This window comes from Poeciliopsis prolifica, unplaced genomic scaffold (assembly GCF_027474105.1).
Source record: "Poeciliopsis prolifica strain line A6 unplaced genomic scaffold, Auburn_PproV2 SCAFFOLD007, whole genome shotgun sequence".
NCBI lineage: Eukaryota > Metazoa > Chordata > Actinopteri > Cyprinodontiformes > Poeciliidae > Poeciliopsis > Poeciliopsis prolifica.
In genome coordinates this window covers 15,521,033-15,547,238 of record NW_026562382.1, presented here as the reverse complement: position 1 = coordinate 15,547,238, position 26,206 = coordinate 15,521,033, and the positions used below count along the sequence as shown (strand labels likewise).

The following is a 26,206-nucleotide window of genomic DNA, read 5'->3' as shown; positions in this document are numbered from 1 at the left end:
CTCTCTACAGACGAAACATAATGTTTAGATTACCCTCCAGTGGTATTCAGTGGCGATTATTTGTCATTTCCTCCCCTGACTACGTCATAATTCCAGAACCACATTTATTTCCTTAAAAGGCAGGCCCATATAAAATTTCCCCTCCTTCCACGTGGAAGATGACTCCATAACATGAACCATAAATTTATCTTCCATGCACACACAACAGGGCCTTACGGAAGTATTAACGTCCCCCAGAACGTTTCCACATCCTTAAATGTGTTTTATATTGATTTTATGCGACAGGTTAGTATGAAATAATACAGATTTGTGAAGTGGAAGAAAACAAATAGTTTTCACCAGTTTTAGTCAATAAAATCTGAGCCAGATTTAAAAAAAAACCCACACAATTCATAAGGGGAGTCCTATTTGTCACAACAGATGTAAAGAAAACTGCAAATGAGGCAGAGGTATTCTTGAATAAAATGTCCGGACCCACATCCATTTCAAAATCATTGGCAGGTCTTGAAAATAGATGTAAACAGAGCAAATTTTAAGATTTCTAGATGTGCACAAGTCCTGCAGAATTAATTTCAATGAAGAGCACCACTTCTCAGGTTGTGAAAATAAAATGTTATGTACACTACATGCTTTTGTGTTGATTCTAAAGTCTAAGTAAAATAAAATTAAGATTGGAGGTTGTAAGTGACAAAATGTTAAAAATGTCCACGTTTCACCTGCAGATGAAAGTGTGTGAAGATCAATAAACACAATTCAACTCTGCGATCACTCCCATCTTGGTTTTAATCCGCTACAATCACAGTTTCTGTCGTCTTTGTTTTACATCCAGACAAAATCTTAAAAGATTCTCTGATAATCTCTCGTAGCTTCTGATAGCAGTAACCTTCACATAATATAAAAGGTAAAAGTACATTCAAGTTGTGGTTAACTGATCCCAAAAGAGCTGCCACTGGAGTGGAAAAAAGACAAACTACAGCATTAACAAGGAGAAAATATATGCATTAACGTTGCAGAAGCAAATCTGAGTATGTATGTCGGAAAAAATTCAACTTCTACCCCACAGCAGAGCCGCATAGTCATTAAACAAATAAAATGAAAACAGCAGTTATAAATGCTACAGTAGAAAAACACAAATACCTGCACCTGAGTTTAGGAAGTACCAGTTATAATTATGAACACAAATTATGATGATTTAACTGAGCTACACTAATAATTTAAACTACATTTTTTCCCACTGACTAATGTAAAAGAAAACAGAACACTTAAAACACTGTAATGTTGATTTTTTTTTACCACAATGTATGGATTAAGGCTTTTTAATTTTATAAGTAACCAGATTAAAAATGGGTGAAGATTAACACCTTTTTGTTGCATGTTTCTAGAGTATAAAGTGATCAACTATAACATACAGAAAGACATCCAACAGTCAACATACATGGTGGCAGTCACTGAAAGAAACTGCAAACAGAAATGTGATTTATGAAAACTTGTCAGTTAATAAAATGAGTAAAATACAATGTACATAAGCAGGAGTCAAATCTTCTTTTTTTAACCAAGTATTTAAACATCCGACATTTAAGTCACGTTATGTCAGGCTACATTTACCTTCTTAAATAACCCTTAATCATACAATTTGTTTGCAACATTACTTTTTTTTAAATCCAGAAATAATATTTTGAAATAGAAGCATGTGATGTGACTTATGCCTGTAGAAAAATGCCCAACAGGTTTCATTTCAACTAAAATAAATTTATGATGGGCAATTTGGTGCGAGACGAACCTTGGTTCCCAAATTTGGACACAAACTCTGGTAAAATGCCAAGTTTTTGTTATTTAAACACCTTCACAAACTATTTATGTACTCCTTTTGCCACATTTATCCTTGTGAAATTCAACTGAAAAGCAAATCAATTTATCACAGGGAAGATAAAACGGGTAGAATAACGTTGCTACGTAACCAAGAATGACCTTAAATATTTTGTTGAAACACAATTTGATTCAATTTTAGCATTTAGTTTTCTTCCTTTTCACACCTAGCATGATTTATAGAGCGTATCCTTATCATTTATAGTGATTATCTTATAATACCATTTAGCTGAAATTGCAGAATCTATCAGATGTTTGCATCCTTCAAAAACAAACAAAAAATATTCCTAACATTTATGGAAGAAAAGTTACAATCTGAATAAACAAAAAGCTATCATTCAGGAAGATAACTCTGACTCTAATATCACAAGTAAGGAGCCCACAGTGAAACATGGTGGTGGCAGCATCATGATCTGGGGTTACTTCTCGAATGGAATGAAGTTTTAATTAAATTAACTAAGTTCTAAAAACCAGTCAGTTTTGTCTCAAGTGTCTGCCAGAAAAGCTAAAGGTTAAGAATTTCGGGATTTAATATTCTGCATCACAGTGAGTCCAGCCATGAATATAAATGGCTTCAGTTGAGGGACATTTAAATTAGCCTGACTCCAGATTTAATCCTAATTTCAATAGATAATCTATTAGCTCACCTAAACAAGGCTATTGACTAGAAACAGCATCACAATCTGGTAGATTTGGAGACATTTTGCAGGGTACAGTGGGGAAGTAATATCAGATAATTCTACTAAAGAAAACTGAATGCTAACTACATTAAATTGTGTTTCAATAAAGTACTGTTCTAACAAAATGTTAGAAAATATGTGGAAAAGATTGGAAATTATTCAGGAGTCATATTTTTCTTACACCACAAAAACCTGGCAGTTTAACAAGCCTCTGTCCATCTCGGAGAAGCAGTGTTTGTACCGAATGCTCTGCAAAAGTAAATGAATATTCTTGTTTCCATTATCTCTCTCTGGAAAACACTATTTTACATACATTCTGTGGTCCTGCCTGTTTTGTCCCAATAACGCGTTAATGCCCTAGTTAAAACCATTTTAACTAGCATCATTGTTACAGAATCTCACAGAGACGGGCTCAGACATGTCACTGCAAGGTGCGCCCCGTGATTTTAGTCTATCTGATCCCAGACCAGCTGTGGAGGTAGGAGGTCCACCCTGAGCCGCGAGAGCCGCTTCCCTCTTCCTCACCTGAAAGAGAAAGCACCAGCGTAAACACCAAATGCTAAAAGTTTTCACATGTTTGATCATCATCAGTTAACCTAAAGAAATTACTTAAATTTCAGATAAAACAAAATATGAAAGATGAGGCTTTTTTTAACTTCAGGATAAATTACGCAGACTTGTACCTTGCGCGATTGCAGCCAGTTTGCTCTTCTCCTCTGGACTGAGCTGCAGCATGGTGTGAATGACGGGCAGGAGCGCCTGCCTCTCGCTGCCAGAACGCAGGAAGATGAACTGCAGCAGGACGTTCTTCAGATACTCCAGGTTGGCCACGCTCTTCTCTCTCTCCTGGTTTCGCTCGAGTCGCCTAACTTCACTCTTTAACAGCTGAAGGGCGATAAAAGTTACATGAAACAACACATTCCTACGAGCATAAAAGTAATTATGAATTGAATTAATGTTAAATCAACTTTTTTTTTTTTTTTTTTTTAAAGATATCAAAATGAGCCAGTTTTAGGGGCGTTTGAATATGTTCTTGTGTGATGTTTAATTTCTGCATCACTTTCTGTCGGTCCATAAGATGAAATCCATATAAAGCACACTGACATTTTTGAAAGTGACGTCACATAACGTAGGATCAAGCAGTGCAGTTCCTCCCGAGCCATTTGAGGAGACAAGAAACGGTTCTGCACTGATTGGCACAGAGTGAAACTTCACTATTCTCGCGAGAGTTCAGAAAGAGAATACATAACAAATATGGCGGCGCCCTCACGGACAGAAATGCCTGGAGTGAAAAAAAAGTGGATTTAAAACAGCAGCTATTGCTTCGGACTGTGTTGTTTAGAGTCATATAACCTGATAAACGAAGTTTCGGTGAGAAATGGGATTTGAGCGCCTACTTTGCGGAGCTCTGGAGCGGTACTCCAGGCTATTTCGACTCGGTAATTTTCAGAAGAAAGCTCCAATCTTTCAAAATGCGACCCAGTCGAGCGGGGAATCCAGGCGATCGTTTACCTGGTTCGGACAGAACGGGGAGATTGTTGCTCCCACAGCCCGCCAGGTCGCAGCCCGTCGAGGCTACTGCCGGGCCACCCAGCCTGCCAAAGATGTCACCCTGTTCGAGCACGACAGAACCCGCTTCTTCCGGGTGCTGACGGTCTTCTGCGGCGGCCAGTTCGTCTTCTGGACGTACCTGGCCCAGTTCGCCTTCACCGGGCTCAAAGACACCGGCGGAAAAGGCCGAGCCAAGGCGCCGCCCACGACCACCGGACTGGCCGGGATGTGGAGCTTCGAGATGAACCTGGGTTCAAACGCCTGGAGGTACGGCTTCACCCTGGGATGCCTGACCATAGGGGCGGGGATAGTCGGGCTCGGGGCTCTGTTCTGCCGGAGGTCCGTCAGTAAGGTGGTTCTACATAAGGGCGGCAGGATGGTGACGGTACGGACACAGTCTCCTCTGGGACCAGACCGAGGCAGGACCATAAATGTGCCACTAAATGAGGTGGCCTGCCACGCTCACAGACAGGAGTCCCCCTCGTTCATCCCGCTCAGAATCAAGGGACACCGGCTCTACTTTCTGCTGGACAAAGACGGGACCTTAAACAACGCCAGGCTGTTTGATGTCACCGTTGGTGCATACAGACCATTTTAATACAACATGATGTGGATTATCTACTGTTAAATAAAATATTTGAAATAAAATGTCAGCTCATAAAGATTCAATTTGCATTGAAACATTTAAAACCCTCCTACATGTTTTCATGTGTCCAACTCAAGGCCAGGGGGCCAAAGCTTTCCTATGTGGCCCCTGGACAGTTTCTCACAATTCCTGAAATTTATGCAAAATCTACAGATTTATGCTTTTCTTAGCGCTAATGTATGACTGTGAGTTTATTGCTAATTTACAGCAAAAATGGTGATAAACATTGGCTATAAGTGACTAAGTCCTGCCTGCAGGTGGCAGTATTTCTTACTTGTATGACAATGCTGTCTCAGCCTTGATGTCAAGTGATACAAATATCATATTTGATGTCATAAATAAGTGGAAATATTGAAAATACTTTTAAAGTAGTACCACAAAATATATGATTTTGACTGAGAAAAAAAATCAAAGTCCTGGAGGAACTGATGAATGTGAAAAGATGTTCAATAAAATTTTAAGTACTTATTGAATGTAGGAAGGAATTTATTCATAATTTAACAGTTTGTTAATGGGTTTTATGAATAAATTCTGGCACAAACTGGCCTTGAGGAAATTTATAATTTTGATATGACCCAAAATAAAATTTAGACACTGCTGGTATGTTTTAGCAACCTTCCAGAAAACTGCAAAGATGCTGCAACACTGTTCCTTTAAATGAAAGCTAAAATGCAACAATTTAGAAAAGCCTTTGATTAAAAGTGAAATATTGATCAACATATTTTACGTACATTTCCTTGATGACTTTTAAGATTGTATTTGACTAAATGTAATGTTTATTGCTTGTTTCATCATTGGTTACTGTATTATGATTTTATGGGAAGCACTTTGATCTGCCTTGTTGCGGAAATGTGCTGTACAAATAAAGTTAAGGTTAAATGAGATGCTCATACGTACAGTGATCTGCTCCATGAGGACAGCGTTGGTGGCCTCGGTTTCGTGCAGCAGGCCGTTCATGTGCTCCATGCTGCGCGTGGCCGTGCTCAGCTTCTCAGTCAGCTCCTCTTTGCTCGGCTCCACCGTCCAAACAAACGGCTCTGGAGATGCAACAAGCGAATTAAACAGGCTCTGTATAAATAAACAGCAGTCAATATAAAAATTAAATAAAATTAATTACTTTATTGTTTACTTATTTACTTTTCTGTGTGGTGGATTTCTTGATCTGTCCTGAGCCTATATTTTTACTACGAGCTAGCTAGGTGGTATGACAATAAAAAATCCTTGAAAAATACATTTGATGCTTTGTTACTCTAGTAGTTTGTTTTGCTGGTATACTTAAATTGTGCAAATAAAAATTATTTTAGGCAAATAAAAAAATAAATATTATAATTCCTGCAAATATTTTTGAATAAATTATTTTATGCAAAAATAATTGCATGAAATAATATATAATTTCAATAAAAATAAAATTATAATAGTATTTATGAAATATGTATTTTTATAAATATTTTATTGATTTTATTTATTATTGAATAAAATAATTTTATTCTCATGCAAATATATAAAATAATTTTATTTGCATGGATTTTTTCTTTCCCCTTGACAAAAATGGGTTATATTACATGAAATCTCATGAAAGTTAAAGGAGAATAATTGCACTGTAAATAGCTCCTTTGTTATTGAATTTAATCTATGAACGTGTATCTTTGTACCACACCCTGTTTGGGGTCTGGAGATGTGAGCAGCTGCTCCAGGGTGGGCGGGGCTGCGGGTTTTAGTGACGACCTCTCGGTCTCTGTGGTTTCCATGCCTTCCCCCTCCTCCCGGGCCATTGACTGCAGCTCGTTCAAACCCATCGCTCCCAACGCTGCTTGGTTCTGATCGGCAATTCTCCGCTGAAATTCTGATGCCAGAGGCCTACGGCTGGACTGGGCCGACACTGCACCTGAGGATAGAAGACAAGACAGGCTTATAGGAGAAAAATAACACAATAGTTCAGCTACACAGTGCCAGTGATCGTAGAATAACAAGTTGGGATATTTTTTATTTGGTTTTCCAGAACACTTTTAGATGTGACCCTGTAGCTCCGGAGCCCTGTGTGGATTTCTGGACCGTCCACACTGGCTCTTAAAAACTGACTAAAAAAATTATAAACTGGAAAAAAAAGATATAACAAATACAGCTTTTAGCATTTTTTTCACGTAATAATTACATTTAAAATGACTTTTGATTTATTTTTTTGCTATAATTAGGTTGAAAACTGCAAATATCAACATCCAATATAAGAAAATGTAGCCATTATGTTTTTGAAAACGTCTTATGTTTTTCTATTTGTTAAAACCTAAAAATAGGAGTCAGTTGGGCTATGTATTTCTCAAAAACTTTGCTATTTTTTCAAAAGGTGAGGTAATATTTGTGGCTCCAAATCCGTTTTATTTAGCTGGACTGAGGGCAAAAACGGCTTTTTGGATTGTTAAAGCTGCAGATCACTGTGCAATTCAGCTGAAGCATCACACAGGAAAATGATGAGAAAGAGGGTCAGAAACTTGAGAAAGTGGGAGGATAAATATGATTCATGAAGCTGTAACCAAAGCGTCTTTCTCACTTTGCCCCTGCAGCAGGTTAATTGAAATAGTGAAGCAGCTGCTGACCACTAGAGGGCCTCGTTGAGACACTGAAACAGGCGTTCATTTAACCAGGATCATATGAAAACATTTAAAAGAATAAAGAAAAAATCTATATATTCTAATGTATTATCCTCATTAAAATCTATTTAATTTTAGCTCTAGGTATCTGGCAGACAAAACAAACAGATGAATTAAACTAAAACAACCTCAAAAGTGACCTATCAGGCTTCCTTTAACAAGTTAAGATGGGTTTATGTGCTATGCAAAAGATGTTCATCATGTTTTTTTAAACAGAATCATTCTTGCATAATGAGATTTTAGTCTGAGATTTTGAGTTGGCTGTCATAATGAGGTGTTTTAGGGTCTCTGAACCTGTAAAGCAATAGGCTGCTGCTGGCCACGCCCCCCCAACTCAGCGTTTAAATGGCTGCAAACAGATGAGTAATTACACAACTGTAAATCTTTGGAAAGCAGAAATGGAGCCTCTTGCACAACCAGCTGGCTTACTTGTCTTTTCCAGTATGAAGCGGTAAAACCAGCTAACCAAACATGATGGAATTCCGTTTGGGTTGGTAGGAAACGGCGCAGTAGCCGCTGAATTGGCTAATTTTTCAGACACCAAACAACATAAACTCACTGGCAAAAAAAGACTGTTTCTTTTAAGCACTTGGAGTGATTTTGTAAAGGTTACACAAATTCAAGTTTGAAGCAAAAAATTATCCAATCAGCAGCCTTCACCTGGTTCATAGACAGAATAAATATGACTGTAAAGGAGAGATATGGATAGATTTTAATGTGTGGTACATGCGATGTGTTATTGCTTGATTGTACCAGTAAAACAAACACAAGCCAACTCAATCCACGCAGTGAGATAAGCCAAACGTGCCCTAAAAAACGGGGGTCTTTTATGTGTGAGACACTAATGAGGAGTCTCTCCAGATGCCAAAGGGGCCTGTTTGCCACACTGCGAGGCGGGAACAGAGCCGCGGCGTCTCGCCAACACCTGGTCTAGCTGAAGTGACAGAGAAGCAGCACACATCCACACACTCGCCTTTCCAAGCGTCTGCTGTGTATTTGGTGTTTCACTGCAGAGGGCAGCTGCGTGGGAGGTGATGAATGAGCTCTGCTGATAAACACACCGATATTTTCACCCCAGTGAGCTCTCTGTGTCCCATCACTCATCTCATGAAGCAGAGGAGGAAACAAGAAAACTTCTTAAACCACTTGATGCTTCAAAGGATCTCCTTAGGTGATCCTAAAGCAGCAATTTTTTTGTCTGATTTAACGTCAGCCAGTGAAAGACAAAACAGGGTTTGTGGAGTCTTCCTTCAGTAAAATTAAAAACATTTTCAGCCATTCTCAAAGTAAGTTTTCAAACTTTTCCAGTGCCACATTTGGAGATAAACAAGATAAAAAAGAACAGTTTTAATTCACTATTATATAATACTATGTCTGACTTATTAATGTCTTGTGAGTAAAGCTAAAATATAACAAAGGTTTTGAAATGTCTCACACACTTGACTGATTCAAGAGATAAAAATTAATTTGACAAAAAAAATCCCTGAATTTCAATAATGTTTTTTGATGTATAAAATATAAGATGATCAATAAGTCAGTAGGCCATTAGGAATAATAAGTTTTCATTCAACTGAAACAATCAAAACAAACTGTGTGAAGATAAATTATCTTCCTGTTCAAATTAAAGGCAAAGAATACAAAGAAAGTAAAACAAGAAATCTCTGAAAAAGATGAAAAATTTTAGTAATTCTCACAAACTGAAACAAGAGAAGTTTAATCTGATTTTAGTTAAAATTTTTAGGTGTATGTAAATGTCTGGTTTCATGTGTAAGTTGTGCACTTGTTACATTTTGCCTGTTTAAAGTGCTTCCAGCGGAGCTTACTGTTCTGACTCTGCAGGTTGAAGAGCTGCTCCTCGACGCGGCTCAGCTGTCCCTGCAGCGTCTCTACGGTGGCCCGGTGGTCGTCCTGCAACTTCCTCAGCTGTTCCCTGTAGGTCTGCCGCTGGGCCTCCACCTGGGACAACAGGTCAGCCTGGGCCTGGGTCACCTCTGACCTTAACGACACATTCTCCGTCTGCAACGTCAAAACCCTGGAGGACGGGTCAGAGAGAAAGGAAGTTAGGAATCTGGAAAGTTTGACTAGGCATTTGTAGTTTGCCTTTCCAAGCGTTGAATGGATTTTATTGGGACTCTATTATTGATCACTCCTTGAAAAAATAACTCAGATTTCTGATCACTTGATTTGGAAAGTAACTAAGTCACATTAAAAGCAACTTTTTTAGTTACTTTCAGCAGCTCAATATGTATGAGCACACAAACCTCAGTAGATGTAGAGTGAAAAACCAAAGCGCTTCACCTTTCTCGCAGTTCAGCCTCTTTGGTGATGTTTTCCTGCAGGATTTTGTTGTGCCTCTCCAGCAGAGTGTCGTGCTCAGCCTGGAGCTGCTGCAGCTCGCCGACGCTGCTCTGGAGGCTCTGTTGGGTCTCAGACAGGCGGCTCCGCAGCTGTTCAACCTGAGAGGACAACTGCTCCCTGCAGACGACCACACGCACTCGTTTCACTTAAAATGCATTTCTTCTATTTCACGCATAACTCACAGAGCAGAGTAACCAAAAACTGTGCCCAAGTGAGAGAAGCAATACTTTAACATATTTTTACTCAAGTAAATGCAACTAAATAATACAACTAGTTACTACCCACATCTGGCTACTAATTAGTGCTGACTGTATCAGGTGGCTATAATTTAGTTAGTTTAGAAATTATTTTATCTTTTATCCTTTATTTTATCTCATATTTCATTCAGTTTGCTTCAAAAGTAGAACTTTGGTTACTTGTGTGTGTGTATACAAATAAATCCACCACAATAACAAATTTTGCTGCATAATAAATTATTGCGATAAACATTAATATTGATATTTTGAGACCTCTTTCAAGTAATATAATGATAACGGGATAAGTAGAACATTAAATTCTACTTAACATATAACACTGGAACTGGAAGACAATTTAAATACCCAAAATAAAACAAAACAACAGAGACAACAAATAAAATAAATTCTGAAGGCTATGTAAACAAAATTAGTTGAGACCAAAGCGTCAACTGAAAAGTTTGTCATCCAGTTTTTAGCAGAAAGAGAAAACGATAAATCACGCATCTGGAAATTATTGAGGATGTTTTAACTCATCATGCAATTAATTGAACAGATTAATCTCAAACTATCCCCACAATGTACATCTATGATAAATACAAACTGCCTCAAATTTAGGACAAAAGCTTGTACCTCACCTTTTGTCCTGTCGTTTCATTTTAAAACCATTGAGCTGAAGTTTATCCTGCTTAACCTTTTACAATGTGTTACAGACATTTAACAGGAAGCAGTTTTCTGATTGCAACCTGTTTGCTTCTTCCTGCGTTTTGCTCTTACCTCTCTAGTTTCCCAGAGTCTCCTTCAGACTGGGCGCTGGTTTTACTCTTCTGCTGCTTGAGGACGTTGTGAACTCGAACCTTGTAGCTCTCAAACTCGCTTGTTGTTGCCAAAAGCTCAGCCTGAAATCAACAAATAGATTCAGTGACGATATGCACAAAAAAAAAAAAAAACGCTAGAACGTTTTATTTTTACAAAGATTGATGTTTGAATTTGTTAAAAGATGAAACTAGAGCTTCAGCATTTTAAATGCTGAATATATATTTAAGAATATACCTAGCGATATGTGTGTGTATGCTTTATTATTTATTATTATTACTTATTTTTTTAAAAATCTTATGTGCAATGCTGGAACAAAATAATCTACCCCAAACTTTGGGGATCAATAAAGTAAAATTTGTTTAAAGTAAATTATTATTTAAAGTAAATTATTATTTAAAGTAAAATTATAGATTTACTCATCAGAACTTCACGTAAAAATTTCCTTAAAGGATTTTTCAAACTATTTCCATTGCTAATTGCAGGTCTTACAAACAGGCTGCTATCAGCTGAGTGTTTACGCATGATGGATGTCTGACTGAAACACGGTTGACATTGTAGATAGAGGTAATTAAAAATAATTGAGAGATAAATTATGAAAAGAGTCATTACTTTTAGCCTCATCTATCAGGAGCTCAGTTCATTTGTTAAAACTCTTGCTGAAAAAAGCATTACTTCGCAGCTTTTTTCTGAGAACAGAGCGAAAAATGAAATAATTGAAGGATGAGAACCTTTGCAGTGTCTCTGTCCTGCTGCAGGCTGTGGATGCGCTGCTGCAGGGAGTTGCTGGTCCTCTGCTGCTGCTCTAAAGCGGACTTCAGCTGCTCCTGCAGGCGGTGCCGCTCGGCTGTCAGCTCACACATCTCAATCTGAAGTCAAAGACACACACACGTTTCAGAGGACAAGTGCTTAAACAAAATCTTTTTACATTTGAATCAAGATGAAAACCAGAAAGCAGGACTGGACAATAAGACTGAAAAACATATCACAATATGAGGCTTTTATATCAGTCGATATCGATAATTATTAATAAGTTTTTTGCTTTTTTAGAGCACATCCCCCCATTTTCCGTTTTTGCAGTTAGCCGTGAGATGTTGAGTGGTCAGAGCCTTTCCTTTGCCTACATCCCCCAGAATGCAGTGCAGTTCTGAATCAGAGTTCAGTGCATATTCTATCAGACATATAATCCATTGATACTGATCATGTGTTTAACTCAATATATGCTGTTATTGATTTATTGTCCAGCCCTACCAGAAAGGGTATTTTTGTGATACCTTGGAGTTTTCTAGCTGCTGCTTGTTACCTTCCAGCTCTCCTTTCAGAGACGCCTGCTGCTTCATGAGGGAACTTTCCTGCATGCATGAACACACGCAGATGACACATTAGTAACTCTTTCTAACATCTTCCAAGGCCTTCTCCAGCCGCATCACTCTATTTACATTCATCAGACATCCGTGTTGCAGAGTAACAGAAAATCTTTGGGGATTCGCCAACAGAAACACACACAGACCTGTTTCATGGCATCTGCCAAATCTTTCTTGGTTTTCACCAGCAGCTGTTTCATCTTCATGGTTTTCTCCTCCTCCTGGTCCAGCTGAGACTTCAAAGCCTCTGGAGACACGAGGAAACGTCAGAAGAGAGCAGACATTAACAGCGAGCCAAAACAGAAAACGTGCTAAAATATAAAATAAAAATATATGTCAAATCTAAACAGACTACCGTTGCAAATAAGCTGCAACGGTAAACTGAGTATGTTTACTATTTATAAAGACAATTAGAATAGCATTAAAAAGTTTATTTACTTCAGAAATCCAGTTCAGAAATTGAAACTCCAATAGATTCATTATGCAAAAATAATTTATTATATTTATTTATTTAATGTTTACTTTAGGGTCAGAAGTGTTGGCTGCTGATTTTATGTGGGCACTTCATGTTTTCTTTTCATTTTTTAACAAATGCCTATTTTGCAAAAATTGTCATTTCTATAAAGCTAACAAACCCATATCAGGGGAGTTGTGTACATATTTTTGGATTCATATGAATCTAAAATAATACTTAAAATAAAGACGTGGCAAATACTTTGGGGGAAAAACGTGGAATTACTGGCAGGGGGACATATTAAATTTACCATGCATCATTTCATACCCACTGATATATGGGATTACTAAATACTAAATACTGTAATTTGCATTGGTAAAATAATTTCCCCACATCCTTTTAAATCCGGCCCTGCTTACAGTAATGAAAACGTTTGAAATAAAAACAGTGTGAATAATGCACAAAACTATTATAATAAAACTATGTATGTCGTAGCCACAGCCTTAAGGGGATAAAAAATAAAATACAAAACATATGAATAACTTAATTAGCATGTGAATAATACCGATTTCCTGCTTGTGGGTCTCCTGCGTCTGGTTTAGTGAGTTAATCTGGGATTTCAATTCTTCCACACACTCGTCTTTCTCTGCTAGGTTTCCATTGAGTTCTTTCACCAGACGTTTGTAGTCATCCATCTCCATGTCCAGCAGGGAGCTCTGTTGTGCCTCCTAGTGGTAGCATAAACACACTACATCATGTCCGTGAAGAGTCAAAACTTTCATTTGGAAAAATTATGTGGCTAAAAATTTGTTTTTTTGACAAATATTTATCTTGAGTCTTATGGGTCATACAAAAGATGTTTGTTTGATTTTTTTGCACAAAATCATCTTTAGATAATGAGATTTTAGTTTGGTCAGCTCTGCTTATTTTGAGCTCCTATTAAAGTGAGACATTTTAGGGCTTCTTGTCACTTTAAATCCAAATAAATTGGTGGCCATGCCCCCCAACTCAATGTTTGCCCTCAAACCTGATAATGGCTGTAAATAGATGTGCAATTATATGGCAATATATCTTAGAAAAGCAGAAGTGGAGCCTCCTGCACAACCAACACTAGTCTTTTCCAGTAGCCATTGCACATCGCATACAGTGGTTAAACCAAACATGATTGAATTTTGTTTGGGTCACTCGGTGACGGGCTTGGCTTGGCTGGGGTTGCTAGGTAACACCGCAGCGGCCATCATATTGGGAGGTTTTTGAATCGGTTCCTTTTCCAAAAACCATTAATTTATCACTAAAACACATCTGGCTGTCATTTTTAAGTGCTTTTCGGAGGCCCAAATGGAAATATAACATGTGAATGCTTAAGAGCTCTTTAAGTCTATGTTTCCAAATAGAAAATAAATGCTACAGATGACATTAGGATAACTGCAATAAACAATATATTATGCTTTTATCAAGAAAGTGTGGACAACACTTGTCACAGCAGCACGTCACAGAGAAACGGAAAAGCTTTTTCTGTCTTGGAAAAAAAGTTTTTAGATAATTTTATACTTCACATTTTTGGGTAAACACTGTTCTACTCTATAACCAAACTGTAAGAATCCTATTCTGACTGAAGCCTAGTCTATTACAGTTAAGAGATTTTTACGAAAACATCTTTTCTGATGTGTTTACAAACCAGAAAGAGAGGAAGTTTTCTGATTTTGATTAATTGAAAAAGAAAAAAAAATAGTCGAGGAAAAATTGGCGCAGCAATAAAATGATTATTTTATATCTGCAACAAATGTAACTTTCAGCAATTAGACTGACATGCATTCATTTTCGAACAAAAAAATAAAATTAATACAGACATTTCGATATTATATGGACTCTTCAAAATAAATGTATGTACTCCTTAGAACACATCGGTTTCCCTTTAAAAAAAATCTGTAACACCATTAGAAATCCAGTTTTTTTTGACTGAATTAACAAAGTGGACAAAAGACAAAGTCAGAGCTCCAGGCAGCTCTCAAGTGAACTATGTAGGCCTCCACTAATGGAAAAATAACAGCAGCTCGTTCTGCTGTGGGCTAAAGCTGCTCTGTTTCTCTGTGACATGCCGCTGCGGCTTCAGGCCGGCCATCACCGGCTCCAGTCGACCCGAAGAGACACACTGGGTCTGAGAAACGCTGGTGTGTTTGGGTACCTTGCGTAGCAGCTCCAGCTCCTGGGCGGTCTGCTGGGACTGCTGCTGCTGCCTGTGGAGCTGCGCTGTCAGCTCCTCCACCTCCTTCGTGGCGGATGACAGGTCCTGGAGGGGCGAGCAAACACTTTGAGCCTGTCAGTAAACTATAACACTGCTCTCTCAGATTAATGATATCAAGTAATTTGATTTACAAGATTACTCTGCAGACATTTCTAATACGTCCACAAAAGATTTTCTGGTCAAATTAAAGGTGCAGTTTTGTGTAAAATCAACTTTTTGAACTTTACGTCATGTTATAATGTTATTTGCTCCTCAAAAATAAACTTGGAGTGTTTTTTTGATTCTTTCATGCATGTTTCTTGCACAGCTTGCACAGCAGATCTAGTGAAACTAGATCCGCCGTCAAGGCACAATTCCTCCTACGAGTTGCAATTTCCAAGCTTTCGCCACACAGAGCAGCGCTTCCCTACGACTCCACGACTCAGCTCCTTCAGACTAGCCAGCATTAATTAGCTAGTTAATAGAGGAGAGATGTTGTGATGACTTTCTGAAGGCAGCGATTCAGAAAGAGCAGGAGCTTTTAAAAAGACAGAGGCCCAATTTGCATTATGAAGTCAAATTTATTTTAAGTCGCATTTGACATATATCACTTAAAACAACATAGTAACTTGAGTGCACTGTAAAATGACACTATGTGAATGGATGATTCATAACACTGCCCCTTTAGTGTTCTATGTGTGTTCATGTCCACCTTAAGCTTCTGGTCCTTCATGGCTCTCTCGGCCAGCAGGTCTCTGTCCAGGCTGGCCATCTGTTTCTGCAGCTCCTGGTTTCTGGCCTCCAGCGCCTTCACTGCACTCCTCATGGTCTCCAAAGCGGCCTGCAGATCCTCCTTCTCACTGCTTAGCGTTTCCTTCTGCACAAGGAAAAGGCCATAAGTCTTTACTGAAATAAGCTCAATAGTCGGCCATCGGAGTTGGTAAACAATGTTTTATCATGACAACATTTACAGCTTGTTGAGTTTTGTTTTATTGTTTTTATATAATAAATATACTAATGTGTCTGATTTATTTATTTCATTGATTTATTAAACACAGATCCTGCAAGAAACAGAACCTTAACTGGGCGGACAGACGGAGGACAGATGGATAAAAGAAAGATGGGCAGATGGATGGATGAACGGATGGATGAATGGATGGACGTATGAAAGAATACATAGACAGATGGATAAATGGGCCGATGGAGAGATAAATGGACGGAATAGATGTCGGATGGAGGGATGAAAGAGGTGAAGGATAGGTGAATAAAAGGATGGAGGGACAAAAGGAAAGATGGATGGATGGATGGACAGATGTAGATTATGTGACAATAAGGATTTTCATATTTTTAATCTTTTTTTGTTTTATTTACTTAAAACCAGCATAAATGGAATTCATTTTATTTTTCAAATTCAGACTTAAATCCTGAACACATTCCTGATTGGAAAGCCTGGAAATACAATAAAGTCTTAAATTTGACCTTTTCCAGGTCTGGATAAGAACAGAAAAGAAAGAAACCTGACAATCTTGATTTTCATTTTCTTGAGCAATACCCAAAGTGATTTAGTTTAGTTTTTTTTGAGCGACCAGAATAAAACGGAAACACAAACAGACTAAAGAGAGCAGCTGAACTTCAGTCATTGCTGAGATGTGCTTGTAGTCAAAAGAACCAACCCTGCTCAAACACACGTGGCGTTTTTGAAGAACTACCCGGGCGAATCTGACATGAACGGCTCTGTGGGGTTTTTTTCAGACACAATGCTCAACAATCTGCAGCCGTCTCCAGGCAGCTGTCAGCCAAACACCGAACTGATGATGGGTAAACTCAGACGTCGAGAACAACGCAGGGATCCCTAACTAGCTTCGGCGTGCGCGGTCCCACTGAGAACCTCCAGCTCATCTGAGACTAAACCGAGTCTCAGGAAACGCAGCAGATGGAGACTATACCTCGCTTCATTTACCTGCCAGACAGTTATGAGCTTAGAGGGGGAAGGAAAGGAATTATATATACAAAAAACAATTTCTCCCTTGCGCAGCCAGACACATCTGATGGTCTATTTGTGGGATGTATCTGGGAGACGTGTCGCTGGCTAAAATGACTCTGTAAATCATGTGGAGTTATGCTCGCTGGACAAAGTCTCACAGCTAAGATTTACAGGAGGCTGAGAGCATTTTGTTTGTTGTGTGTGTGTGTGATTGAGTGTGTATCCCAGTTACCTGTGTGACAGCACTGCTGAGTCGCTTGGTCAGCTCGGCAATCTGTCTCTCAGCCGCCTCCACTTTCTCCCTCTCCTTATCCAGTTGCTCTGTTTGCCTGTCGTAATCTATCTGCAGGTTCTAAACACACACACATCCTCAATATTCATTACTGGAGGTCGGTTGAACAACTCAGTGAAGGAAAACACACATTTCAGCTGCATTTACATTTAGCGATGAGACAAAACTCTCATTAGACACAACAGAGTGCTTCCCTCTGTAATGGAGACAGCTGCAGGGCATTTATGGAAACCACTGGGAGCGATATTACGCTACGCCAATTAGCTAAAAACTGTGTTTGGAAAAAAAGGAGATGATTAATCTAATTTGTGAGTTTTATTTTCAGCGTATTCGCATTGTGATCAAATGGAAGAAGGTTTGTAAAGTGTGGCGTGAGTTTGCAAAACAAAATGTCCTTTCACTGATATTACGGTTTTTACCAAATCCAAAGATTTAAAATTTAATCCGTTATTTTTTACCAAACACCTCAAGCTCAGTGGGACGGGCTGGAGTGTAGTGAACATACAATCATTTTCATATCTTGTCACAGATCAGGGCTGAAACAATGGATTATCCATCAATTATTAAAATACTCACCAACTAATTTAGTAAAGGACTAATCGTTAACTAGAGGATACAGACCAAAAAACGGCCATTTGCTGAAAGAACAACACACTTAACTGTACAAAAAGGTGAAAAGGCAGAATCTTAAAAACCGCTGGTGTTTGTGGTTGTAACATGACAAGATGTGAAAACCTTCAAAGGTTTTGAATAACTTTGGAAACTTTCCTTTAGTTCATAACATTATCAAGTGAAACACTATTTACTAAAGAGGCAGATGGAACAGTTTCCCCGTCCTTGAATTATTGCAGACTTTTAACAGCACTACCGATACATTAATTTAAATTTCGTTAATGCACTAATTTGTCTAAATCCTTGTAAACTATGATTATAATAATATTCAGTGCATCCTACCTTGTATCCTTCAGCTCCATGAATTATATCTTTCATTGAAGTGTTGATCTTTTCCCGCTCCGCTTTTAGTGACGCAACTTCCTCCTTCAGGGTTACAACCTGAAAGGAAGTCCGATAATTTATACTTTTAGCAATGAACAATTATTTATATAAGAACTATAGAAAATGTCAGAATGATTTAATTCATTTCAAGCGTTTTGTTTTTTATCCAGAGCCACATGTACGAGAAGCTGGGCCCCGGGCTTCAGACAGTTTGGTGCCCAACTCTCACAAATTCCATAAAAAACTAATTAACAGTGACAATTTCAATTGGGGACCAAAATGAAATATTAAACTGAAAACAAATTCTACTAACTCAATAATAGTTGACAAGACATAATAAATTAGTAATAATTGAACAAATAGAGGAGTCACATTTTTTTAATTACTGAAAAAAAGTCAATTATTGTTGTTATTGTAATCTTTTTTGCTTGTTTGTCTTATTAAAATTAAAGCACCCTTTTCGAAAAATTAACAAAAAAACAACCAAAAAAATGTTTTAATGCCAAAAACATGAAAGCGGAGTCTCAGAAAGAGCAGGAATGTCTTAAAAAGACAGAGACCCAATCAAAGCGTTAAATTACAATTATTTAGGAGCCCGTAGACTCACAGATGTGATGAAATTATTCTGACTACCTCCTTCTTGCTGTTGTCCAGTTCCTTCTTGGCTTTCACTGCTACTGCCTTGATTTTGTTCATCTTCTCGTCTTTTTCTTTGATTTTATCCTCGAGGAGAGCTGAGGAAAGAAGAAGAAAATGTTTTACTCACTTTTTATTTTTTGAAGTCTGCTCTTTCAGTGAAATAAAATTGATGAGATCCATGAGCACACCTAATTTCTTGGTTGTCTCATTGGCTTCACTTTCCTCAGAGGAAGCTGATTGGACATTAGATTCCTGTGAACAAAAAAAAAGATAAAAGATATTAGAGAGTAAATATAGCACCAGTAAAATGTATTTCCTTTAAGCACAACTTTATCTTTTTTGAGGTGGGGGAATCCTAAACCAGGAGTTTAGAAACTTTTTGATGCCATGGTCTCACAAACCGAATGGACATGCTACAAAATGTGCAACTTTTAGATGTTTTTTCCCCTCATTTTTAACAATTATCACATTTGTTTGTAACATAAATGCTGCCTCATATCTTTGGATTTTAGTTGGTCATGAGTTCTGCGGTGGTAAATGTTATTATTAGGTAATACATTATGACACGAACATCAGATTAATAAAGTAATAACATATTACCTGATACAATTCTTTTGATTGTAAGTAATATTTTACTTATCTTCACAGTTCTTGTGTTTTTTTATGCATTTTGAGGAACATTTTGATGTGTGACTCACCTGCAGAGCTGTTATTTTGTTCCTCAGCTGTGAAACCAGAGCGTCCTTCTCTCCAAGCTTCGTTTCCCACTCCTCCCTCTCTTCTTGAGCCAGGGAAGCTTGGGCCAGGAGCTTCTGGTTCTCGTCACTAATCTTCTCGTTAACCAACTTCATATCTTGGAGATCTCTCTGCAGCCCCTCTACATCCTTCACTACGTCCATGAGGTTTGATCTCAACATGTTTCGCTCCTTTTCCAGGTCTGTGATGTGAGCCTGGAAGTCCGTCTGCATCTCTTCCTGTCTTTTCTCAGCCTCCATTTCTTCAAGACTTCTCTTTAAGAGGTTGTTCTCGCTTTCGAGCTCTTCGACTCGCGTCCGGAGATCTTCCAGCTCTTCCGTTGACTTTCTGAGGACTTCAGATTGATTTTCCTCCAGCAGCCTCATGGAAGCACCAGATTTCTCCACCTCCTCTGTTAGCGACTTCACCTTCTCCTCCAGTTGTTGCTTTTCAGATTCCCTCTGCGCCATGTGAGCCTCCAGGTCAGCCATCTTGGATGCCATTAGCTTCCTGTCTTCATGAAGCTTGGACAGGTCCAACAAAGCCTGCTCCTGTTTCTGATGGAGATCATCCCTCTCTGTGGAAAGCTCTTTGATTCTCAGCTCCAAACCGGACACCGTCTCTTCATAAATCAGCGTCTTCTCCTTCAGGTTTTCTTCCGTTTTTTCCTTTTCCTCCTTCAGATGCTTCACCTCGTTGTCTGTTTGCATCCTCAAGCTTTCCACCTGCTTGTTGTTGTCATCTCTGAGTAAAAGTGTTTCCCTTTCTTTCTCTTGCAGCAATGACTCCATTTCTTTCGTTTTGGCGTCATTCAAACTTTGCACTTCGTCTTCTTTGAGCTTCAGCAGGTGTTGCGCTTTGTCCCGCTCTTCAGTCAAAATGGCAGCAATTTCTTTCAGATCTTGGATCGTGTTCTCCTTCATCTTCAGCTGTGAGAAGATCTCCTCGTTCTGCATAGTCAGCTGTTTTAAAGAGGTTTCTTCTTCTTCTGTGGAAGTGTAAGGTTTCTGGCTTTCAGCTGAATAATTTTGCTGAAGGTCTTGGATATTCTTCATCAGAGAGTTTTTCTCCTCTGTGATTTCAGTCATCCTCACCAGCAGCTCGTCCCTCTGCTGGGTGAGCTGCTCGATCTTTTCCTGAAGGTCTCTCACCGTTTCTGCACCCTTTTCCTTCATGGCATTGTACTGCTGGACAAAATCTTTGGTCTTCTCCCCCAGCTCCGTCTCCACACTTTGAAGTATGTCTCTCATCTGCTGGCACTCGGCCATGGCGTCGTTGCGTTCTCTGGTTAAGGCCTCACATCGAGCTGTCAGCTCCTCATTCAGATTCAGGTCACTGCTTGACATCGCAACGGGAGTTTTAACTTCTTGTTGCTCTTGTTGAAGCTTCAGCTCAGATTCAGTGGTCGGACTGTCTTTATTCATCTGCAGCTCGTTGATTTTGAACTCTAGCTCTTCTTTTTCCACCTGGAAGTCCTCCTTGACCCTCTCCAGCTCTGCTTCAAGCTCCGCCTTCACGTTACTGAGCAGCGTGAGCTCGTCCTGCAGCATGGTGTTCTGGGATTGAACGTCGTCCAGCGCCGTTCTCAGTCTGCCGAGCTCGCCCTCCTCGCCACCGCTCTGCGGTTCGGCTTGTTTGCACCCGGACAGCTCCAGCATTTTGGCGATCCCGGCGCCACGACTGGGGTCTTCGTCTTCTTCTTGAACATCCTGCAGGTAGCTGTCTGCAAAAAACAGAACAACGTTGCTTCAAGATTCTGCTAAAGTTAGAAATAAGCCATTATAATACAGTGAATCGTACCCAGACCTGTCACAATAACAGAGCTTGCTGGATGATAAATCGTCACAGAAATTATATTGTGGTACTTTTGACACCATTTTCACCTAATATTATGATTATTGCATCATAATGCAAATCTATCCTCTAACAGATGAATAAGTTCATACAAAACACTCCAAACTGTAACAGAAAGATCTTTTAGGACACAACAACCAAAACCAAGAATATATAAGAATAAAATAATAAATTAAATGGATTATGATGTCTCCTTAAACAAAACTGTCCTTCAAAAAATATTAATCATAAGAACATTGTGTTATTAATCAATTGCTTATATTTTTTTAAACTACAACTAATTTACATTTCTTCCTAAACTGTTTGCTGTGTTTATTGGTCTGCAAGATCTTTTATAAAATCACCAATATTCTCTAATAAATAGCTGTATTTATAATGAGATAAAATGCCATACAACTTCATAATTTTTTGCTGACCAATTAAAAGTATTTGTTGCATTTAATTTTACTAAAAGTATCAAAATAAGGGGGTAAATACACCTTTTAGACATTTAGTTGTAAAATATGTACGCCTTTGTAGACCTTACTACTGTTCTTTCGTTTTGTTTTCTTTTGTTTTAAATTGATTTTGTTTGCATATAACTTTGTTTATTCTTTTATTATGTTGAATAAAGTACAACTACTACTACTGAATATTGAAAAAAATGATGTATAAATTGTCTTTCATTTCATAATTAAGCACAACTTTGTGTTGATCTGTCAAATCACTCTAAAACCAAAATCTTACAAAGTATTTTTGTCTAGTTCTACTTCAAAAACCTTAGTACTCTTGAGGTCAAAACTGATTTACAAATAACTTTTCACCAAAATATTGGAGCTTAAGTAAATAATTATTTAATATGGATAAATTGCTAGTTCTAAGTGAAATAATCTGACAGCAGAACAAGACATTTTACAATATTTTAAGATAAAATGTCTTGTTCCTGGAAGATTATTTTACTTGTTACTCGCACTTTTTTAAATGGTATTAAGGAATTATTTAGCAAAAACAAGCTTTTATATTGAGCTGGAAAGTTACTTTTTGGTGAGTTTTGTCTTATGTCAAGTGTACTAAAATTTTTGCCCTAGAAACTGGACCAAAAATATTTAGTAACATTATTTTTTGTAGTGATGAAATCCACACAAAAATACATTGAAGTATTTAATGGTACTGTAAAATAATATTTAATTCATTGCTTAACTGAAAGGCAAATTTAATTTACAAGGATTTTTTAATGCACATTTCTTCTCAGATAAATCAAACCAAACCGAGAAAAGAGCAACTTCCTTCCTTCTGTTGTACCTTTTGAAGCCAGCTGCTCAGTCAGCTCCTCGGTGAGCAACATGAGGCGATCCCTCTCCATCTCCCAGTCCTCCTCCAGAGCTCTCATTTCCTCCTCATGCTGGACGGTTTTCTGAACCAGCTCCTCCTTCAGGTTCTCCACCTCCTGCTGGGCCTTCGTCAGCTCCTTTTGGTACTTCTCCTCCAGCTGAGCTGCCTCCTCCGAACTTCTGTCTTGGATTGCCTTCATTTCAGCTCGAAGGGTTTCTAGTTGAGCTTCCAAAGAGTGTCTCACTTCTTCTATGTTCTCTTGAGCACTGGTGTATTCTGCTCTGCGCTCCTTCTCTCTTTCTCTGTCTTGTTCCTCTTTTTCCTGGAGTAATTTCTGGAAATGAGTCACTTTTTCCAGGTGTTTATTTCGGGATTCCTCAATGCTGGACTCCAGAGTTTCAATCGTCCTTTGGTGGTCTTCAATAACTCGCTCATGTTCACTTTGCAGCAGTGCTAGATCCTCCTGAAAATAATAGTAAAAATAACAATCTGGTTTCTTTACAGACACAACATTGCAGAAAATTGTAATGTTTGTAATATTTTACTTTGGCTTGCTGTTTGGTTCTCTCTAGCTCTTTACGTGAGAGTGCAAGACTTTGCTGGGTTTCAGCTTTCTCCAGTAGCAGAACATCCATCCTTTCAGTCAGCTCCTAAAACAGCAAACAGAATAGAATTATAAAATATTAACATATTTATTTTTACAACTGACCTGGAGACATACAAACCTGAATCAACAAGGCATCCTCCTGACTTTTGTCAGGACTTTTGGATTGTTGTTTAAGGGATTCAACTTCTTTTTCCAAATCTGGGAAAACAAATAAAGTGATGTCACAAATTCACAGCCAGAGAAGAATCACCAGTCGTGACTTTGCTATATACCTGTGCATTTGGTCTTCATCTTTTGCATGGCGGCAATCTGTTTTTTGGCATATTTGATGAGGTCGTCTTTGGACAGTGTATCCAGCTATTCAGATGGCAGGAAGAAAAGAATGAAGAAAGCTAATCTTATGAAAGAATGATTCTCAATCTGGGTCTGCTGGTTAGTCTTTGGACAACAGATTAAACTTTAGAGCTCTTTCAACATCATCTTTCTTCTAAGAAAACCTGCCAACACTGATGCATGTCATCACCCGTAAATCAATTTGCACTTTAAAGAAATGGAAAACTTAGCTTCTGATCCTCATTAATTTTAGCAAAAACTATTTTTAGGGTTCCTCTAGAATTAGAAAAAGCACAAACTCTAAGTAACTGCTGCAAACCAACACTATACAGGGATGGGATGGCCAAATCATCAGCAAATTAAGTTATTAACAATATGGTGATCCACAATACAAACACTCTCCCTATCATTTAGCATAACAGTAAGATTTTCCCATTTTTATTCGAGATTATCATGGCATTTTCTAAAAATTTTAATAAAAATGTATTAGGGATATTATTGTCAAATCAATAATTTCACATACATTACTGCAGTAGTGATAATAAACCTCATGACATGCATTTATTATTTTTATTTAAAAAATGCCAATTAAAAACCTACATTTTGCAGTTTGTAAGTCCTTATTGCTCAGACTATTAATAATATTTCTCAACAGCTAAGTTATAAATACAAATAAAGGTGAAAAAACGGTCAATTAAAGACACAAATATAGAAAGTTGAGAGGCACCTTTGACTTGGGAGCCCCAGATTGGGAAGGAGTCCCAGCATCAGCTGCAGAACCTCCCGGATCCTTTTTAGAGAAAAGTGAAACACTATTAGGTTAAGACACGTTGGGTTCATCAGGAGAAAATGAAAGGTTTGTGTCAACCAAACACTGGCAGTAACGTCTCCATTTTGCACAACACTTGTAAATATTTGTCTTCCAACTTAGCTTTTTACTTCAGATAACCGTGTTAACGAAACGGCTCTGAGTTCTGGTGTCTGTCACTTCAAGATGCTCCACACCAACTTGTCAGGTTAGCCAAAGCTAACTGCTGGATCCTGAATATTTACCTCCATTTCAGGCGGCTCTTCAGCTTCTCCTCTCTCCTGTGTCGCAAAGGCAGAATGCAGGTGTCTGACAAGGAGAACCACAATCCGTATCGAAGATTACGACCGACGACGTTGCGAGTTAGCACGGAAACATTTGATGTGTTTTGGTTCCAGGGTAGCAGGCTAAAGCTAACACCCGCTTCCGCAATCGTCAACCGGCTGACGTCGGAATAAATTACGTCACGTGTTCAAAGGGATTTAAAAAAATTTAAATATATGGAAAAACTGGCCGTAAGAGTTTTGAATAATTTATTTGTTTCATAAATTAAATATTTGATACATAAGAAAAATGTAAATATTTCATAATAAGAACCTTTAGTACAGTAAATAAAGATAAAGAAGATTTTATCTCACAGTTGAGGTGTAAAGACAGTGACCATCTCCTTTTTTAGTAAGAGAAAAAACTTTAAAAATTGACTGTGTATCTAGTAATTATTTAACCCACTGCATAGAATATATTTCTGTCAATGGACTGGCCCAATTACTCCACCAGCCCTTCAAGATTCTGCAAGGATAAGTGAGTAAAAACAATGGCAGTACAGATGGATGTATTGTATTTACATTCATTTTATAGCTGTAACAAAAAATCCAGTTGGAATGTTGTAGGATGATCTTAAACGTGCCACTCATGTTCATAAGACCTCTGATATGACAGAATTAAAACAATTCTGCAAAGAAGAGTGGACAAATAATCAAGCAATGTGAAACAGGAATTATAATAAAATCAATCACTGATTATTGGTTATTTGCTGTGATGTATTTGTGAACAAACCCAACTCAAACACAAAGATTACACCATATTGTAGCCATGGTAACACAACAGTCAAACTATCAAGATAGTTTTTTTAAACGTTTACAAAGTAAATTTTGTAATGAAATCCTAAATGTACTTCTTTTTTCTCTGCTGAATGCATTAAATAAAATATGATAACATTGTCATTCTCTATAAATTATGTTGCAGGTTTAGATCTATGGTCTGTGTTACAATTAAACCATTTCTGGGGCCCCCTGAATATCCAGAGGCCCCTAGCAGCAGCTCTGAGTTTTCTTTGCCTTGATATTCCAGTTTTTCAATTCCAGATCTCAGAGGTGCTAGCATCAACAATTATATTGAGTTAACCCCTTTGAGCATTTTTTATCTATAAATCAGTCTGCAGCCAAGAAGTTCTAGAGGTTAAATTGATATTATTAGGGCTTAATTCGTTAAAATATCATAAAATTTTCTTATTTAATAACTTCATAACCAAAGACCTTTTATCCTCTGGTCTGTTTAATAGCTTGCAGTCTCAGATCAACTCCAGGACTGTCAGCAGCAGAAACAGCAACTTTATACCTGTTGGAGAAAATAGACAACATTTGCTTTGGATTGTCCTGGCATGATGGCAATTATATAGCAGCATCCAATTAAATTCTTGATTAATATGGGTTGTTGCTATGTTGTTGTATGGTGTTTTAAGACCTTGTTCAATGTGCCCTTTTTTAACTTTGAGCCGCTGCCCCTCCTAAGGTCTCTGCATGGCCCTGTT

The 26,206-nt window shown here is 38.1% G+C and overlaps 2 protein-coding genes across 2 annotated transcripts; one reads left to right on the top strand and one right to left on the bottom strand.

The window, feature by feature from the left end:
- Positions 1–765: 765 nt before the first annotated feature.
- Positions 766–24,814, bottom strand: LOC129361510 (GRIP and coiled-coil domain-containing protein 2). The gene is made up of 24 exons (XM_055032398.1): positions 24,642–24,814; positions 24,316–24,378; positions 23,528–23,612; positions 23,374–23,453; positions 23,194–23,298; positions 22,619–23,111; positions 19,447–21,206; positions 18,937–19,000; positions 18,743–18,843; positions 18,068–18,166; positions 17,054–17,173; positions 15,550–15,714; positions 14,799–14,903; positions 13,179–13,341; positions 12,306–12,406; positions 12,070–12,147; positions 11,527–11,664; positions 10,757–10,878; positions 9,687–9,863; positions 9,212–9,420; positions 6,401–6,628; positions 5,641–5,780; positions 3,230–3,431; positions 766–3,071 (listed from the first exon to the last, which is right to left on the bottom strand). The coding sequence occupies exons 1-24, from the start codon at positions 24,645–24,647 to the stop codon at positions 2,998–3,000; spliced, it is 4,878 nt and encodes a 1,625-aa protein (XP_054888373.1). The 5' UTR covers positions 24,648–24,814; the 3' UTR covers positions 766–2,997.
- tmem223 (transmembrane protein 223) lies at positions 3,797–5,879 on the top strand. Its single transcript, XM_055032406.1, has one exon. It carries the CDS (start codon positions 3,925–3,927, stop codon positions 4,693–4,695), a length of 771 nt encoding a protein of 256 aa, XP_054888381.1. The 5' UTR covers positions 3,797–3,924; the 3' UTR covers positions 4,696–5,879.
- Positions 24,815–26,206: the final 1,392 nt, after the last annotated feature.